The sequence below is a fragment of the Xyrauchen texanus genome, chromosome 34 (assembly GCF_025860055.1).
Source record: "Xyrauchen texanus isolate HMW12.3.18 chromosome 34, RBS_HiC_50CHRs, whole genome shotgun sequence".
Lineage (NCBI taxonomy): Eukaryota > Metazoa > Chordata > Actinopteri > Cypriniformes > Catostomidae > Xyrauchen > Xyrauchen texanus.
Genome location: NC_068309.1, coordinates 23,815,379 through 23,834,896, shown reverse-complemented (window position 1 = coordinate 23,834,896; position 19,518 = coordinate 23,815,379). Strand labels below are relative to the sequence as shown.

General features: G+C 41.9%; 1 protein-coding gene across 1 annotated transcript in view; it reads right to left on the bottom strand.

The window, feature by feature from the left end:
• ppp3ca (protein phosphatase 3, catalytic subunit, alpha isozyme) overlaps positions 1–19,518 on the bottom strand; it is an 81,806-nt gene that overhangs the window by 4,926 nt on the left and 57,362 nt on the right. The window contains exons 7-13 of the mRNA XM_052104208.1: positions 10,215–10,292; positions 10,031–10,125; positions 9,203–9,328; positions 6,991–7,068; positions 6,441–6,525; positions 5,032–5,129; positions 3,306–3,353 (exon numbers count right to left, since the gene is read on the bottom strand). Of these exons, the coding sequence (XP_051960168.1) occupies positions 3,306–3,353; positions 5,032–5,129; positions 6,441–6,525; positions 6,991–7,068; positions 9,203–9,328; positions 10,031–10,125; positions 10,215–10,292 (608 nt within the window). The remainder of the gene's footprint in view (positions 1–3,305; positions 3,354–5,031; positions 5,130–6,440; positions 6,526–6,990; positions 7,069–9,202; positions 9,329–10,030; positions 10,126–10,214; positions 10,293–19,518) is intronic.

Sequence of the window (19,518 nt, the reverse complement as noted above, 5' to 3'; positions counted from 1 at the left end):
GACTGTTAGCCTGTCTGGAATGGTGAAAACAAACCCAGTGAAGCATCCCAGTGCTGTTATACTAAATATCAGTACTTTTAGAACAGTGCTTGTCCAATCAGATTAGAGGACCGGAACTCACTGTTGTATATTCAAAATGAATACTCACAATTACAATATCAAGCAAAATAACTAAGCAATATCACACAAGCAAGAGTGTGATATGGCCCTATATCAGCACTGCTGTGATACAGCCGTAGGTAATTACAGCAGTGCTGATGTAGGGCCATATAGCACAATTGCAAGTGTGATATTGCTTATATACAACAGTTCAATGAACAAGTACATTTTAAAAAATTTGGAAAAACAGAGTAAGCTCATAAAAACGCATTTGTGCATGGAACTACTTTCTTACGCAATGAATCAGAATCTGCCGTTGCTGGTTCAAACCAAATGATGCGTCCAAGCCTCCGTTAGTAATTTAAAAAGTTCACTTCAGAAATAGTATCATGGCTTGTGCTGTTTCTAACAAGTTATTGGATAAACAAGGATAGACGGCTGGATGTGTGTGTGTGTGTAGAGAGAGAGAGAGAGAGAGAGAGAGCGAGAGAGAGAGATGGACCGTGTGCGATCACCTGTTGCCACATCCAATCAGAGATGCTGTCAGCTTTTTCAGTGGAAAATAGAGGTCCAAGCGGGGATATTCCTCTCTATTTCGTGGTAGCCGGTGCACAAGAGTCATTCACTATAGAAACAGTGATGTCCTCCGCCATTTTAAACAGTATGTATCCAATGTGGAAACTCTGATAAAAGGTAAGCACTTGAGTTCTGTAATGAGTCTGTTGTGTCTCTCAGAATGAGCCTTAATCCTGAAGTTGTCCATTTAAAGCCGTTTAAAGCTATTTCCTAGCTCTGGTAATGTATTAGTAATTCAGCGATCACGGAGCGCAGTTCTATGTAAACAATGACTAACAGATTCACTTTATGTCACCAACTGGCTCATATTACACACAAAAATTACTTTTGCCACCACCTGCTGGCTAACATATGTAATAATAATAAAAAAAAAAAGACAGTAACTCCTAACATTTTAGTTTAGAACAGCATGAACACAAGCAGAGTGATAACACAGTGAAGCGTCTGAGTGCTGATGCTGTTACACCATGAGTGCTCATGGAACGTCTCTCGTCCAAACAGATTCGAGGACCGGAACTAACTGTGGCATATACAACAATAAAGTTTTTATTTTTCACAACCGTGCAGTCTGCTATCTACTACTAACACTGTGTTGTTTTCCCTGTCAGGAGCTTGTCTCAGAGAGTGAGAGGTTGCAGAAGAGGAGCACACTCTGGTTGGCTGAGAAAGTTCCTACTTGAGGCTACCACATGCTACGTCCACACTTGAATGATAAGGGCCAGAAGAAAAGCAGCGCCTGACAGACCATATCAAAAAATAATCATGCCTCCAGTTTAGATCTCAAACCAGCATGCAGGTCATAAAAAGAATGTTCCCTTAATGTTACCTCTCAAAAAGGGCACAGCAAATATCTGGTTCTGGCTATAAATATTCTTGTCATTGACCAAATTACAAACTGTATAAAAACCTTATAACCACACATATTGGGCCATATTCATGCGACACAATGAGAAAAAAAATAGCTTTTAAGTCGTTTACGAATCCAAACAGTTCAATGGAACAATTTACGTGAGATTTCCATTACTAATGATTTACACAAAAATTTGTACTGCTCGTATTTCATGAATAAGGGCCATTGTGTGTAAACATCATAACAGCTCCTTGAATTTAAAGGCATTACACTTTATCTTCTTAAAAGCCTTTTGTGATGCTTTACAGTTAAGATACATAATGTGTTTGAAACCTGAAAAATGCTGCCTTCGGAGGTGGTATAGCCTACATATGTAGGAAGGTAATAAGGCACATCTGAATTCAAAGTTAGCTTGTCTTCATCTGGGCATTTTTCTTACATGTACCCTTCACTGCCTTTGATAACCCATTATCGTGTGCATCCAGGTGGTTGTACTTGTATGGAATACAAGTTAAGCTCAATCGACAGCATTTGTGGTATAATGTTGATTTCCACAAAAAATTATTTTAACTCATCCCTCCTTTTCTTTAAAAAAAGGACAGTGAGACACTTACAATGGAAGTGAATGGGGCCAATCTTTATAGAGTTTAAAGGTAGTAATGTGAAGCTTAGAATTTTATAAAAGCACTTACATTAAATATTCTGTTAAAAATTGTGTATTATTTTAGCTGTTAATTTGTTTAAATCATTATTTTTCAATCGTCGTTTTAGGGATTGTTGACATTACATCATCATGGCAATGAAGTTGTAAAATTGGCTATAACTTCACACAGAAAAGGTAAGTAAGTGATTTTATCACACTAAAATAATATTAACACACATATTTTTTATGTATTTTAGCAATATTTTTGAAACAGTGAGTATTTTAACGTTTCCGGATTGGCCTCATTCACTTCCATTGTCAATGCCCCACTCTAAATTTGATTTCTGCATTTTCTTTTTTTAAAGTAAAGGAGGGACGAGTCAAAATGAATTGTTGAGGTAATCAATATTATGTCACAAATGCTGTCCTTTGAGTTTATCTTGTATTAAACCCGGAATATTCCTTTAAGCTTGTACTGCTTTATAAGCTATTGTTGCTAAAGCTCACTTGAATTTATTTTAGATCATTAGACAGCTGGTATGGTGCTTCGGAAGTCTGTCTTTAAAATGTGCAGTCACACTAAAATGCTGTCTTTTAGGTAACTGACTCACTGGGTAGAGAGCAAGGCCCCTGCCTTCGTTTCGGACACAGCCAAAGTGTTAGCTAAACTAGTGTTAGCAAGCTAGTGTAATCAAGCATTAGCAAACCAGGCTATGACAAAATATTTGAAAACTGTAAAAAACCAAACTGTTCCCAGACATGTGCTGTGTCCTTTCATATTGGCTCTTATCTGGTGTGTTGGTTTGAGCAGTTAAATGGATAGTTCATCTAAAAATTACAATTTTGTCATAATTTAATCACTCTCATATTTTTCTAAACCTGTATGACTTTATTCCTTCCATAAAAAACACAAGTAGATGTTAGGCAGAATTTTAGCCTCAGTCACCATTCACTTTCACTGAAAGATGGTGACTGAGACTATCTATCCTAACATTTTCTTTTGTGTTCTATGGAAGAGAGAAAGTCAGACATGTTTGAAACAACATGAGGGTGACTAAATGATGACAGAATTCTCATTTTTGAGTGAACTTTCATTTTAGCTGCAGAGTGTAGATGAGCCCAATAAGCTGGAATTACCTTCTGTGTCCTCTTCTGTCTCGATGGCTTCAATGGCTTCGATGGTTGCTGGAGGGAGAGGAGGGGAGTTTGTTACACCTGAACAAGCCATGCAACAGCAGTAATGCACAGGCAGCAGTGGAGCATAAGCAGCAGCGGCGCAGGGCCATTTCTGTGAGACGCATGCACGCCAACCAGACCATGGACCACAGACCCAGACAATCCTCTCAGCATTCACTCTCTACAGGAGAGACTGTTCTGTCTTCCAGACTTCCTGGGCTCTAGGCCCACTACAGGCCTCTAAGAGACTCATTCTCACCTCACCCCAGTTCACCAGCAATGGGTACACTGACCCACAAATGTGTCCATGCTTTGGGGGAACTGAAAGAGAAGCACCCCAAAGCCTGGAGTTTGTCAGAGGATACAGAAAGATACAGATGGAGAGACAGGTGGAATAGACAAAGGCCCTGTTTACACCAGGATTTAAAGATAGTTTTCCCAAAATGTAAATGTTTTCATCAGTCTCCTGCTGTTTCAAACTTGTATTACTTTGTTTCTTTAGTAGAACAAAACATTTTAGGGACTGACAGCCTCAGTCATCATTCACATTTATTGCATCTTCTTTCATAACAATGATTGTGATTTTCTCCCTTCATATTTAGTGTATTGCGATTCAAAACTTTTAAATGTTGTGATTTTCACTCGCTCGTTTCTCAACGTCTACAGCCACCCCATAAGCAAAAAACGTGCTAAGCTATTATCGGTTTGTTGTGATCGTAGCTCAATTTCCCTGGTAACCAGCTCTGGCTCAAGCAGTACGGTGGAAGGGGTGTGTCTGTGTCGACTGCAAACTCGCATTCAGATCTGCCTTCACCCTGGTTTGTAACTCCCACTTTTCACAATCCAATCAACAGAAGATGGATAAACTCAAGTCCCCACCCTAAAAAATGTTCTTGTTCGATAAGCTGTTTCACTTGGAAATATGTCACAATACTGAAATAAAGTTGGTTGCAACTTCCGTTTCATGCCGACTTGAATGTGTCTCCTTTGACCACTTCATACATTAAAGGGGAAAGGGTCTCTGTTTTGTAGCATACGTATATAACTCATTACATCAAAGTTTTTCTACATGATTAAAAAAACAACAAAAAAAGAAAAGTTTGTTCCAAATGAAAAATAAAATCTCACCACAAACGTGATTGTTCAAGTTTTTATTTGGTTGAATACCTGTACTAATTTAACTACTTGGATGTGTTTGTTTCATATTATTATCATTATCACATTGCATGCTGATATCAGGCAAACACAGATAGTCTGTGAAGTCCTAAGCATTACTATGTATGTCCAATTTTTTTGTGATTGGATGGTTGCTTTCTTTTAAAGACATACATAACCAGCAAAGTTTAAAACCTTTATTTTAGCGCAAGGGATGATTGACAGGTGAGAAGGCTGTCCTGTTATGTTGTTTGGGATAGATTATCACTTACACTACAAATGTGATGTGGTCATATGTATTTCTGTATACCTTCCAATGTGGTTTGAGTAATTTAATCACAAAAGCATTTATGCTTGTATTTATCGCTGACCACCTGTGATCGGATCACCAGGGGCAAATGTAAATACCAGGTGTAAATGGCATCGGTGACAGACATTACAGATAGAGTGGGGTATAGGGACATTAAAGCAGTAAAAACATTAAAAAATTAACCAAGAGAGCAACATGTCCTGTATTAAGTTGTGTGCTCACCACTCTGTAGAGTCTGCTTGCCTCCGGACAGCACCCCACTGGGTAGCATACCGGTTGGGGTCAGGCCTTTTAGTGTCAACACGTTCTCACTCTCCTCTCTGCAGGGACAGGATATAACCATGAGAAATAATGTCACAAAAACAACACACACATCACTTATACACTTATACAGTTCACAAAAATTATTTACACTCTGAACATGCATTTGGACACTAAAATGAATATTCCGGTTGAATAGTTAAGCTCAATTGACAATATTTGTTGCATAATGTTGATTACCACAAAAGTGAATTTGAACTTCTCCCACCTTTTCTTTAAAAAAGCAAAAGTCAAGGTTACAGTGAGGATCTTACAATGGAAGGGAATGGGGCAAATTTTGGAGGAATTACAGGCTGACATGTAAAACTTACAATTTTATAAAACCACTTAAATAACTTCTGTTAAAACTTGTGTATCATTTAAGCTGTAAATGCCTGCTGGGAGCCGGCTACAAATCTCCATGTGTGCACACACTGGCATCCTCGCACACCCAGGACCAGAGCTGGGAGGGTCCGCAGCTGGACGAGATGGTGTGCCGGCGGACCCGTTCCTCGGACGCGTTGATGAGTCGCCGAGGGTGAAGCACTCATGTTGCCGTCGACAGGCTAGATGCTGGGCCACCTTCCCCTCACGCTTGCCACGGGCCTGAGAAGACAGGCCGCCAGTGACGCCGCCTTTCCTCGCGCCGTAGACGTCCGGCTGATCGACCCAGCTCGTGCCTAGGCTATCCTATGGATACTACCCCGCCCTTTCACCAAGCCCCATTCACCGCGAGGATGCCAGATTTCCCCTTTATTATGTACACTATTCCCCCCTGGACTACCCCTTTTGGACATTTTATATTTATTATTATTTCCAATAAATGCCTCTCCAAGGCTTGGTGCCACACCCACCGTGTCTGTCTCTTGCTCACCCTGCCACACAGTCCTTATAGGGCTTGGGGTGTTACACCGTCATGGCAACAAAGTTGCAAAATTTATATAACTTAACACAGAACGTTAGTAAGCAATTTTATCACACTAAAATCATGCTAACAGGCATATTGTTTATGACTTGTGGCTTGTATACTTTTGATACAGTGTGGATACATTTTTGTAGTAATCAACATTTATGCCACAAATACTGTCGATTGAGCTTAACTTGTATTGAAACCAGAATATTGTCTGACTGTCATTGAATTAGACACAAAAAATCTTCAAACAAATCTTTTTCCGCTTTATTCAGAATAGAAATGTAAAATATGTTATATAAACTAGTGCATTAGACAGCTCCTCTATCTATCATATTCAAGACTCAAGAACGCTTTCAAAAGCATGTGACCCAGCTGACCGCAGACTGAATGACTCAGCCGGAAGAAGCCCCTCTCGTACCTGAGCACTGAGAACATCTTGGCCATCTTCCCAATGGCACGAATCTTGTTCCTAATCACCTCTTTCCGAGCAGCTGCAGCATTGGCTGTGGGTGGAAATAAAGTTGTTTCGGACTGTATGACCATAAGCTGAACACCTTCGGAATCTTCCACATTTAGTCTTTTATATTTTGATTACCATTTACGATCTTAGCAGATACTTTTTTTAATAAAGGGACAAACAAAAATACATATATTGTGTTGGCTGCAATTATTTCAGTGGTTAGCAGAATATAGTTGAAATGAGTGCATAGATGAAACTTGAGTGCCATTATGAACACAGTATCACAACAATTGCAGGACCTCAAAAGCACAACTGGAAATATACAGAAAGAACCAATGAGTCATCATTCAGGATGTACTTGATGTCAAATGAAGGCCAGTTGTGTAGAGAAATCCTAATCATGTTTCATGTGGGAACTCATAAATCATGTTTATCTTTTTTATGCAATAGTTGCGTAACCAAAGGCCAAAAAACACGGTAATGGGAACGAGAGAAGGGGATGTCTCACCATCAAAGATCTCTTCTTCGTCATTCATCAGCTCATCGTCAGAGCAGATGCTCAACACATTTACCAGCATCTCTGTGACTGCGGGGACAACAGAGACAGTCAAGCACTGAACATACAAATCAACAGACATTTAGTTGAAAACATTAGACATTCTACTTTTTTTACTAGCACAAATGCTGTTAAAGGTGCTGTAAGCGATTTTATCCTAGAAAGGTGTGCAAAAATATTTTCCTACTCTCTGAGAGATATTACTGAAATAAGTGTCGTGAGATATCTCGACGGTCTCTGTGACAGATATAGACTCTGTAAACAGCAAACAAAAATGTGTCACGGACTGCAGACAATGACACTTTCAACCTGTCAATCATTTTAGCACATTTTCATAGGGTTGTAGTTGTAGCAAATTATAGAGACTTACTGCCATTATTAAGCCATGCTGTTCTCACAGTTGTCAGTTGAGGGCGCTATTTTGCTGCTGTTGTTTTTAACCTGTCTCAATATAACTCTGATAAATATGATATCTATGGAGTGCAGGGTTATGGAAAGAGGGGCGGTGTGGCTAGTCCAATGGCTCAGTCTTGTTGAAGTAGAATGGCAAAAATCGCTTACAGCACCTTTAATGTAAATGTAAAAGTACTCTGCAACCATTTCGCAAAAGCTTTTTTTTACGTTATTTTTGATTGGTTTTGCTTGGAAAAGTTTTTGCAAGCAACAAACACTGAATATTTCAAATAAAGTAGAATGCATCTTAAATGATCTATCAGCGTGTGTGCAGTTTTTGAAGATTAAAGACATACTTTTCAAAAATAAAAATGTTATTCCAACCTCGTATTTTATTTTTTATTTTTTTATGGAACATGAAATAAGACAATTTTTAAGTATTTTTGTGCAACTCTTGCTATACAATGGCAGTTCATAGTGACTCCATCTGTCAAGCTCCAGAAATGACAAAATCAACATAATATAGGCCAACCACTGTATCACAAAACAGTCCATACAACTTAAGCACTTTATTTAAAGTCTTCTGAAGTCATACAATAGGTTACAAAATGTAATTTGAAGTCATTATTCACAGAGAATCTTGACCGCGACTCTAGCCCACATTAGCATTTAGCAATAAAACATTGTGTGTGTCATGTTCAGTTACTATATCTGTGGGAATCAATGCTGTTTTGCCATCATTGTATGCCTTATGGACACAAACTAGATGCTAGCTGTTTGGAGCTTGACAGCTAATTAGATACATTTCACAAGGCGTCTAGTCCCATTTGTGTTCAGTATTAAAAAACAGTGTGTCATGTTCAGTAACTATCCTCGTGCGACCCCACATCCTCATGCGTGGACGTTGTATTTTGACTTTGCTATATGTAACACATAATTTTAATTAATTTAAACTGACTGAATATTGTTCACAAGACTCTAGACTGTCACTTAAGCGTTAAACTTCTGGCACGTCCAGTCACGTGACACTACAACATGACGTCCATTTACGTGAAGCGTTTCTACGGGCGCAGAGCCAACAAATGTGCCTCTGGTAAGAAACCTCTTTAAATGTTTTCATTGAAACCTGTTTGTGTGTAATGAGTAGTTACTAGTAGTTACAATTCACTAGTTTCGTTTGATATGCCACTTTAAAAAGTCTTTAAAAATACTTCACGCATAAGAGCCCTGATAAACATGATGTACACATAGTGTTTTTCAGGACATTAACATGTTAGTTATTTTGAATAACTTTCAACAATAACACATCTGTGGGTCATTTCACTTCATTTTAATAGAAATGTTTTGTTATATAACATTAGTAAATGCATTCCTATATTCTATCTAATTTATTAAGCGCTATTAGTTACATATCAAAAAGGGAAATGGGAAATGCACACAGCAGTCACTCTCAGGTCTCGGCATGCTATATATGCGAGAACCATGTTGTTTGCCGTCAACAACATTGACATACCATTTTCAAATCTGGATGCAAGAATTTGCTACAATACATTTTTTTTGGAGCTTGACCGCTGTGGTTTCTATGAACCGTTGTTGTATGGCAGGAGATGTATAAAGATTCTCCTTTGTGTTGACTGACAGCATATACGTTTGGAACAACATAAGGAGAGTAAATAATGACAATTTTCATTTTTAGCAGTACTATTTCATTAAGACAGGGACAGAGACATGATAGACACCATGATAGTTTAAGTGTATTAGCCTTTCGTACCCTTCTCCCCCACAAACGGCAGCGACCAGGTGAAGACGTCCATGAAATTTGGCAGCCAGTAAGGGTGAGGGGAGCAGTTGAACTGCCGGATGTTCATTACATTGTTTTCATACTTGAGAACGGCAGCTGAGGAAGTGAATAATAAGCGTTAATAAGCCTTCAACATTTGAGTATGCTCAAATCAATAATATGAGAAATATTCTCAAGAGAGCATGACTCCCTGAGCCGCTGGGGCTGTTTTCTAATTGACTGAAGCAAACCAGGTGGAACTATTGTCTTAATTGTGTCTCCAGTACATACAGGTTTATGGAATAAAAGAAAGTTGGTTTGCTAAAATAGCATGTTTATGTAAGGGATTATGGTCACTCCGCCAAGTGAAATGAAACTACAGTGTATAGAGATTGGTTTCCAGGGACAACTGTCAAATGTACAGTTTAGTGGTCATTAAACAAACATATCTGAACGTAGAATGCCACGACTGACCAATCAGAATCAAGTATTCCAGAGAGACATGCAATATATAATTATATGACAACACTCAAGCTAAAGGATCTGTCTGAAGAAAAATGTGTGATGTACATCAGAATGTCCGGTTTATCAATTGTGTATGTGTTTGAACATGCATTTTCACAGGTAGCGCTGAGAGGTTGACCCTGTTCCACCAGCGGACAACATGGATGGAGTCAACATGGATGGAGTCAGTCAAGTTGATGGTCCTGCCCACACTCTCATCTCGCACTCTGTTCTCATCAAAATGTTCAGTTTTTCTCTACCTCACACACATTTCACTGTCAGGAAAAGCCAGGATTGCCAGGTGACCAAACTCACCTTTGTTATTGTAAACATCAAGGTAGTTTGGTGCAGAGAAAATGGTAATTAGAGAAGGGAAGCCGGTGGTCTGACTCTTCCTGTACATCCGGTACCTATGAAAAGAGAGAGAATAAAAACCTTTTTGATTATTTAAATATTTAGGTTGTGATAGATAGATAGATAGACAGACAGACAGACATACCCTGCATCTTGTGCTTCGTGCGCTCGAATGACTGATAACAAGTTATTATTCTGTAGGAAATCACAGACAGCCGGATAACTGCAAAACAGAGAATGAGAGAAAGAAAAAAGATTCCGAAAAAATTCAGAATTCAGTATTCAGAAATTGTGAGTGGTCTCATTAATGTTGTATTGTTTTTTTTTCTTCTGTGCTTTCCACTGTCAGCCAACCAAAACATTCTTGAGAGTAATGAAGCATGAGTGCAGTTTAATATCTGTCCATAAGGGGCAGCGTTGTGCTCTACTGTGGGTTTCAGTATTCTCTTTCCATGTCTATTTTTGACAATATTCTGGATAGTATCTTTGCAGTTTTTTTTAAATTTATTTTTGTTTGATGTGTGTAAATACATTCAGACACCTTCAAAAGTCACACTGTCTCACATGTTCATATGACACAAATATGTTTCAGCAGCTCATCAATTGATTTGTTTTCAGAGGCTTCACATACAATCTCAAAAACTTAAAGGGATAGTGGAAATTCACTTAAAGGTAGTTCACTCAAAAAATTTAAATTCTTAAATTTACTCACACTTCCAACCCCATAAGACTGTCTTTCTTTGATGGAACACAAAATCTCTCAAATCTCATTTGTACTTGCATTCAATTCAATACATTCCAATAAACCAGTGATTGTTATTTAAGTCAATCAAACCTGGTGCATCATGTTTTGAAGCTCAATCTTTGAAAGTGAATGAGTGTGAATGAGAGTTATAGCAGAGGGGAAGCTTTTCAGTGAATAATAGCTTAAATATCAGTCTGTTTCTCACATAAAGCTATCTTATGTCTTTAGAAGACATGTCATAATTCATGTGTTATTTATATATATTTTGGAGTAGTGGTGGCGTAGCGCGCTAAAGCACTAAACTGTTATCAGAAGGTTGTCGGTTTGATCCCCACAGCCACCACCATTGTGTCCTTGAGCAAGGCACTTAACTCCAGGTTGCTCCGGGGGGATTGTCCCTGTAATAAGGGCTCTGTAAGTCGCTTTGAATAAAAGCGTCTGCCAAATGTGTAAATGTAAAATGTAAAATGTTATTTAGAATACTTTAATGGTGCTTTTTTGACTTGTTTGGGGCTTGACAGTTGCTTTTGGTCATCACTTGTTTTTGTTGTGTGGAAAGAGTTGCGTTGCAAAACATCTAATTTTTGTGTTCCACGAAAGAAACAAAAGTCAATGTTTGGAACAACAAGAGGGTTAGTAAATGCTGACAGAATTTTCATTATTGCTTGATCTATTCCTTTAAACAGAATAAATACACACATGGTTTTAAAGAACAGCTTGTACATAGTGAACATTCATAATTTTGCCTTGTCAAGAACTAATGGAGCCTGCAGTGTGATATACTTGAGACAAGCCTATCCAAGGGGGTTATTTGTACAGCCAAAAGCAAAATTTTACCTTCACTGCGAGAGAGTGTTAACAGAGTGCATTTGTTTGCCTACAACCTAGAGTGTGTCTAAAACAGTGTGTGACCCCCTCTCTTTTGTTCTTTATTCTTGCCTCGGTTTGTCGTTGGCCAATGAAGGCGCACTACTGCTTTAACACAGCTCTCTACTAATCACTTCTTCCTCTGCATCTCTTTTTCTCACCCGCTATCAATCGTTCCAGTTTGCGAAGAGGAAACGTGTCGTCATAGCAACACCACACTGCAGAGCCCTTGGGGATTGTGGGATATTTTGCAGAGCTGTGCTGCTGTTGCTGGCCGCAGTGTGGGCCCATCTCTCCCTCCTTCTCCATCTCATTCTTTATGCTGACTACAGTGGGATCCAGAGGCTAAAAGGGCATCCCCCTTGTCCACTTGTCTTGACAGTTTAACCCTATCATTTAATCTCTATATGGCTGTATTGCCCCCTTTATCAACAGACTATGGATGGGTCATGATGGTCATGTTCTAGACGTCCAACATCTGACTAGTCAATAAGTGAGGTACGGTATATACTATATATTGTTTGGTTATATATTTTTTACCGCAGTGGTTTAAAAGAATAGTTCACCCAACATTTTTTATTCTGTCATCATTTACTTACCCTCATGTTGTTCCAAATCTGTTTTACATTTTTTATTCCATGGAACACAAAAGGAAATGTTAAACCAAATATCCGCCTTAGTAACGTTCATTTTCACTGTATGTAAAAAAGATGCATTGAAAGTGAATGATGACTTAGGCTAACTTTCTGCATAACAAACTGTATCCTAACAAGTCATAAGGGACAAAGTAATACGGCTTTAGAACAACATAAGGGTGAGTGATTCTCATGAAACATCAAGAAAATGTCGTAGCCATATTTAACCCAATTAAAAAATAATAATAATATACAAATTCTTTTTTTTTTCACAAAAAAAAACCATCTAGGTTACGTATGTAACCTCCGTTCCCCAATGGAGGGAATGAGACGTTGTGTCAGAGAAGCGACACTAGGGGGTCTCTCTTGAGCACCGACATTCACCTCTGAAAAAAGGCCAATGAGAAGTTGGCAGCCGGTATTTGCATGTCCCGCCCCCGGACATACGGCTATTTAAGCGGCGCAAATACGGGAGTTCATTCGGGACTTTTCTGATGAGCCAGAAATGGTCCGGTCACAACACTGGCTCGGCTCGGCGACGTGGCGGGGAAGACACAACGTCTTGTTCCCTCCATTGGGGAACGTAGGTTACATACGTAACCTAGACGTTCCCCTTCTGTCGCTCTCTCCACGTTGTGTCAGAGAAGCGACACTATGGGTCCACTTATAAAAGTGCCATGCGCTGAGCCGTGTATGTGAACTGCTGATACAGGAGCGAGCAGGTATTCTTACGTGCAGGAGGACCAACTGTATCAGACTGCACGTACCCTTCCCCAATGCCCCATTCAAGCCATCAGAATCATTTTCGTTACCCTGAAGGGGGGAACAAGGTGCTGGCCGCCAACCTGGGAACGGGCCAGCCTGGCTGGGCCTCTTTTCTCTCTATGTTTCTCGCATAGAGCAACTACGGCCGGGGCCCTTACACGCATTGAGGGAAGGGGGTCTTAGCCCTTCTTTCAGGAGGAGAAGACCCTGCGGAGGCCACACCTACTGTAGGAGATTTTATTAGGTATAATCAATGTAAACATTGTTAATTTGTACCACAGTTATATCTGACAGGCAAACATATAGTTTACTGTATGTGCATGAAGGCCTTAGGAATGTGTGTTCCATATATGTGTGACATTTGAAGGTGTGCAGAGTAAGCATTACGTAGGGGGCTCCCATGACTGCTGGGAGAATATGTCCCTTCCAAAGGTGGTTCTGTTACTTCCTAATATGGTCAGACCAGAGTCTGAGGATGATAGATAATGCATGTTTAAAAAAAGGATAAGCCCAACCTTGTTTGAGAAAATGTATTTATGTGATTGAAACCCAGAGTTAGTTAGTTGCTCTGCAGGCCGACTCGGCTTTATTGGTTGCAATAAAGTCTAATATTCTGAAATCAAAACCTAAGAATTTGAGAGTGATTCTTCATAGATTAAGGCAAAAATCTACAACACTACCCGGCAGGGGAGGCAAAGAGTGGCAAATACATCACATGGCCCATTAGGACCTATGTGGAAAAGTTGGTGCGGTGGTAGATCCAGCCTCGTAGAGGGGGGAAGCATACAGCACGGCGACCGAGGCAGCTGTAACTGCCTAAGGGAGACACGGGGGTCCGCTCGTGAGGGGACAGTACTGCGGAATTACACACAGGGGGAGTCCGAGCAGGAGGCCTTACCTGTGGAGCACCTATTCCAGTACAGGGTAGCCTTTGGGTAGCCATAGTGGCTTGGGTTGGTGAGTTCCTCCGCTGAACTGCGGACCCAAAAGGGCTAGGGAGGAGTCAACCAGCGACCCGAAGATGGGGTCTCCTGGGAACGGAGGTGCACTATTTTATCTTGGCTGAGGGAAAGGGCACTAGGCGCAAGCGATTCACCCGGCCAGAACGTCAGCGTGTTACCGAGTTCTACGGGCTCGGACCTGAGAAAACACGGGACGATACTGACTCAACTCGGAGATTGTAGAATCTCGAAAAAGTGTTAGGTGTTGCCCAGCTGCTGCTCTGCAGATGTCTGCTAGGGAGGTGCCTCTGGCCAGTGCCCTCGAGGACGCAACACCCCTGGTGGAGTGAGCTCGGACCCGCAGGGGGGGCACGGCCTGGGTGTGATAAGCCAATGAAATGGCGTCGACAACCCAGTGGGCAAGCCTCTGTTTGGAGACAGCGTTCCCTTTCCGTTGTCCCCCAAAGCAGACAAAGAGCTGCTCAGAGCGTCTAGTGCTCTGTGTGCGGTCCAGATAGATACGCAAAGCACGTACTGGACACAGCAACGAAAGGGCTGGGTCTGCCTCCTCCCGGGGCAGCGCTTGCAGGTTTACTACCTGATCTCTGAAGGGTGTGGTAGGAACCTTGGGCACATAGCCCGGTCGCGGTCTTAGGATCACGTATGTGTCTGCCGGACCGAACTCCAGGCAAGTGTCGCTAACAGAGAACACTTGCAGGTCCCCGACCCTCTTGATGGAGGCAGCGATCAGCAGGGCGGTCTTGAGAGAGGGCCCTGAGTCCAGCTGAATCTAGCAGCTCGAAGGGTCTCTGAGGCCGTGAGGACGATCGAGAGATCCCAGGAGGGAAACAGGTTAGGCCGGGAGGGAGTCAGCCTCCGGGCACCTTTTAGGAACCTGACAATTAAGTCGTGCTTACCAAGAGACTTGCCGTCTACCGTGTCCTGGTGAGCCGCAATGGCGGCGACATACACCTTGAGGGTGGAGGGGGACAGCCTCCTCTCCAGCCTCTCCTGTAGAAACACGAGCACTGACCTAACCGCGCACTTCTGTGGGTCTTCAACTCGGGAAGAACACCAGTCTGCGAACAGACGGCACTTTAGGGCGTAAAGATGCCTGGTAGAGGGGGCTCTGGCTTGGTTGATAGTATCTATGACGGTCAATGGTAGGCTGGCTAGATCTTCCGCATCCCGTCCAGGGGCCAGACGTGGAGGTTCCAGAGGTCTGGGTGCGGGTGCCAGAGCGTGCCCCGTCCCTGAGAAAGAGGTCCTTCCTCAGGGGAATTCGCCAGGGAGGGGCTGTCGTGAGGAGCGTGAGGTCCGAGAACCAAGTCCGGGTGGGCCAGTAGGGGGCCACCAGAATGACCTGCTCTTCGTCCTCCCTGACCTTGCATAGCACCTGTGCAAGAAGGCTCACTGGGGGAAATGCGTACTTGCGCGGCCCCGCGGGCCAGCTGTGTGCCAAAGCATCTGCCCTGAGGGGAGCCTCTGTCCGGGCATACCAGAGCGGGCAGTGGGAGGTTTCTTGGGAGGCAAACAGGTCTACCTGGGCCTTGCCGAACTGGTCCCAAATCAGCTGGACCGACCGGGGTGGAGCCTCCACTCTTCGCCGGGCAAGCTTTGTCTTGACAGCGCGTCCACTGTCACATTGAGTTTGCCGGGGATTGTAAGTGGCGCGCAGTGACTTGAGTCGCTGCTGACTCCAAAGGAGGAGACGACATGTGGAGGGAGCGTACTCCGCCTTGGCGATTTATGTAGGCTACGACCGTGGTGCTGTCTGTCCTGACTAGGACGTGCTTACCCCGAATTAACGGGAGAAACTTCCTCAGGGCAAGGAAAACAGCCAGCAGCTCTAGGCAGTTGATGTGCCAACGCAGCGGGCCTCGGTTCCACCGGCCTGCGGCTGCGTGCCCGTTGCACACGGTGCCCCAACCCAATGTGAATGTGAGCGGCGCACATGCCCGCGGAACAAATTAAGCCCGGGGAAGCATAGCAGACCTCCGTGCGTCAGGCTCAGACTGGGCGGAGACCTGAAGGTGGCGGCCCAGGCGAGTTATCCGCATCCGACACTGCTGTTACGCTCTCCGATGCAGCGGTGATGTCATCATCCAATGCCGGTGGGCTCGAGGGACCGGACGGTAGGCCGTTAAACGGACCGCACTAATCCCGATCTCAGGGGGAGCAGGCAAGCGTGCCGGGGAGGCGGGAGGTTTCGTGGGGATTTACCCGGCGAAAGCGTACCGTTATTCTCCCCAGATCGTCTTTCATCGCCCGCGGCGCCTACCTCAATCCCGTAGGAAGGAAGCGAGGTGCGGGGGGCAGCTGAAATGGCTCTCTCGCACTACAAGAGAAAGCAGAGATCGGAACGCTGCCGCGGTTATGTTCTCACACTGAAAACATAACCCATTGGAGAGAATGCACATCCCGAACTCGGACGGAAACAAGCAAGCGTGCCGGGGAGGCGGGGGGTTTCGAGGGGGTTCACCCGGCGAAACGGAGCCCGTAATTGTCCCCAGATCGTTTTCATCGCCCGCGGCGCCTGCCTCAATCCCGTAGGAAGGAGGCGAGGCACGCGGCTGAAGTGGCTTTCTCTCACTACAAGAAAAAGCCTACGACCGCAATGCTGTCATGGCTATGTTCTCGTACTGAAAACATAGACTATTCAGAAAAACGCTGCCTGCGTGTGATCGCAACCCAGGAAAGCAAGGCAGTTTTTATGACCGTCAGAGGTGGGGAGAATCAACGCATCCAGAAACTACACAGGGGCGGAAACACGTCTTTAAAAAAGACGCGTCCTGAAAAGGAAGTTCAACGCCGCTGTGTTTTGCTCTTTCAGAGCGAAATTACTCTTTTAGAATAACTCTTTCGAGTTGTCTGCGCTGTCGAAGCGCCCAGGGGCAAGAATGCACAGCCGTGCACGAAGGAGAAAGCCGCTGTTGTGCACCATAAAGTCCAACAGCATGCAGAGAGTCAGAGGATTTAAAAGGGAACTTGGTGTGTAACTCGCAGCAGACTGCATGCATGACCATCGGCTCAGAAGAAATTTTCTGAATGAACTCCCGTATTTGCGCCGCTTAAATACCTGTATGTCCGAGGGCAGGACATGCAAATACCGGCTGCCAACTTCTCATTGGCCTTTTTTCATAGATCAGAGGTGAATATCGGCGCTCAAGAGAGACCCCTAGTGTCGCTTCTCTGACACAACGTGGAGAGAGCGACAGAAGGGGAAATAAAATTGAGCTTACATAATAGAACCATGAAGATTTTTGCATTATGACATTATCTTCTGGACACATAATCATATTCTTCCCTGCAATTCTCATTATTGTGAAACGTCTGGCCATTTTATTTTACCATTCCAATTGTTTTCAATGCGTATTCTCATTATTGTAACAGTATTGCAGTAAAAAAATGCTGTTGCAAATTAAATTAATTTTAAAATAAAAATTTTAAATCAACAAAACAAATCAATAAAAGACAGTTCCAAGGAGGTACTACTATGATGTACAAATACATTACAATTTAAATAATATAACTTTATTTTTTTAACGTTGCTGTAATGAAAATATCTTAATGGCTTTTCTTGCATTGCAGTAATGAGAATTTGGGGGTGAAATGTACATAATGGTCATAAAATCAATGTCACAATAGGGGATGCACCGATCCTATTGTGACATCGGCTCTGATTATGAGGTTTTTAACCAGATTGGGTATCAGTCCGACAAGCACGGTCCAACAGTGTAATGGTCTTTACTGTTAAGCTTCAAAAATGACAACAAAAAACATAAAAGCACCATTACAGTAGTCCATATGACTTGTGCATTTTATTAAAATACTCAAAATGCGTTTAATAGATAAATATACAGTCTGCATGTGCAGCACACTTCACTGAATGAGCGCTGTTCTGTTGACACGCTCATACAACAGGCTGGGCTCATAATGTGCTGCTATTTTTAGCTTTCAGAGTGGCGAGCAATATCTGATTGCTAAACATAAACTCCATCTCAGATGTAGATGCTCAATAGTTCAGTTTGCTTGTAACATCCATTGAGAACAGCAGCGGAGGAGCATTTGACCAAAATCCGGATGAAAAGTGAATTAAAATACTTTGAACTAGCCTACAAGCATACAAACAAAAGTCTTCCTGTAGTGTTCTGCCAGGGTTTTAAAGAAAGAAATTATAACTGAAATATAGTATTTGTGTACAGTAAAATATTTAGTACTTCTAATACTACTACTACTACTAATAAATTGAATTATTAGTATTATTTAATAAATTCTAATAATATTTAAGTTGAATGGGTTCCAAATAAATAACTGTGTGATTGGAAAGTGGATTGATATCCTATTACAACTAAAGTGAACAAAAAGCAATGTGCAAAGAGAACTGACTTCTTTTCTACTGAAGACTTTCACTGGAATTACAGTTCATTTTTCTGCTGCATTATCCAGTAGACAAGTAAACAAAGTTTTTCTTAATAGGCTACACTGTATCTAATTGTTATTTATTTTTTTAAACAAATGCTCAATTTTAAAGAAATTAATTAGAAATGTGTTTCTTTACACATAAAGAGTGCCCCCAATCAGTTCCACACAGAAAAGTATAGATATTTTAAACTGATTCTAAACACTTTCTAAACATTGATTGGGATCTGTTTCAGCCTATACCCAGAATTTACATATCAAAATTGGATCAGGAGTAAAATATCAAGTAAACCATTTAAACGCATCTTAAGACCTCTGTATTGTGTTCCATTCCTTTAGGCTCTGTCTAGCTGTCTTTGAACATACAAGCACATCTTATGTAAAAGCCCTTCTATGAACCTTTCTTGTATTCAAGATCGATTAGTCGACTAGTCATTTAGGCATCCCAGTAGTCAATTTTGAAAATGTGTCATTTTGTCATCTCTACAGCTGAACTATCAAGAAGATATTGTAGCTTTGCCCAGCATATTCAGCTAAACCTCTTCGTTCGTACAGGTACATTACATGTACCTCTTCATTCATACAGAGTTTGCATGTGCACAAAGGAATTCAAGTAAACAATGGTACAAATGGAGTGATTGGATGGAAAGGATGAAAAGAGGCCTGATTAAACTCCAACATGGTGATTCAGGGAGGTGGGCAGCTTGAGAAACACTGACAACACAGATTAAAACACACTGTTTCTGTGAGCCTTGCATAACAGAGATGTGTGTGGGTATGTATGTGCCTAGCTAGACTATGCAGCATGGTGTGTGGTTAATTCAGTAATGTGTGCACATGTTCTGTAAGTCAAGTCAAGTCAAGTCAATACAGCTCTCTTGGCTCCCAATTCTTGCAAACATTGCAATCACCTCTATAATAAACTCTTTCTGAGTGCAAATTATGAGAGGGATTGAAAACCCCCAAAGCAAGTCAAAACAAAAGGTTGAGGTTCTAAAAATTCATATTCTTTTACATTCAATATACAAGTTTGGTTGTCAGGAACAAATATACAGTTTAGCTGTCATTATTCAA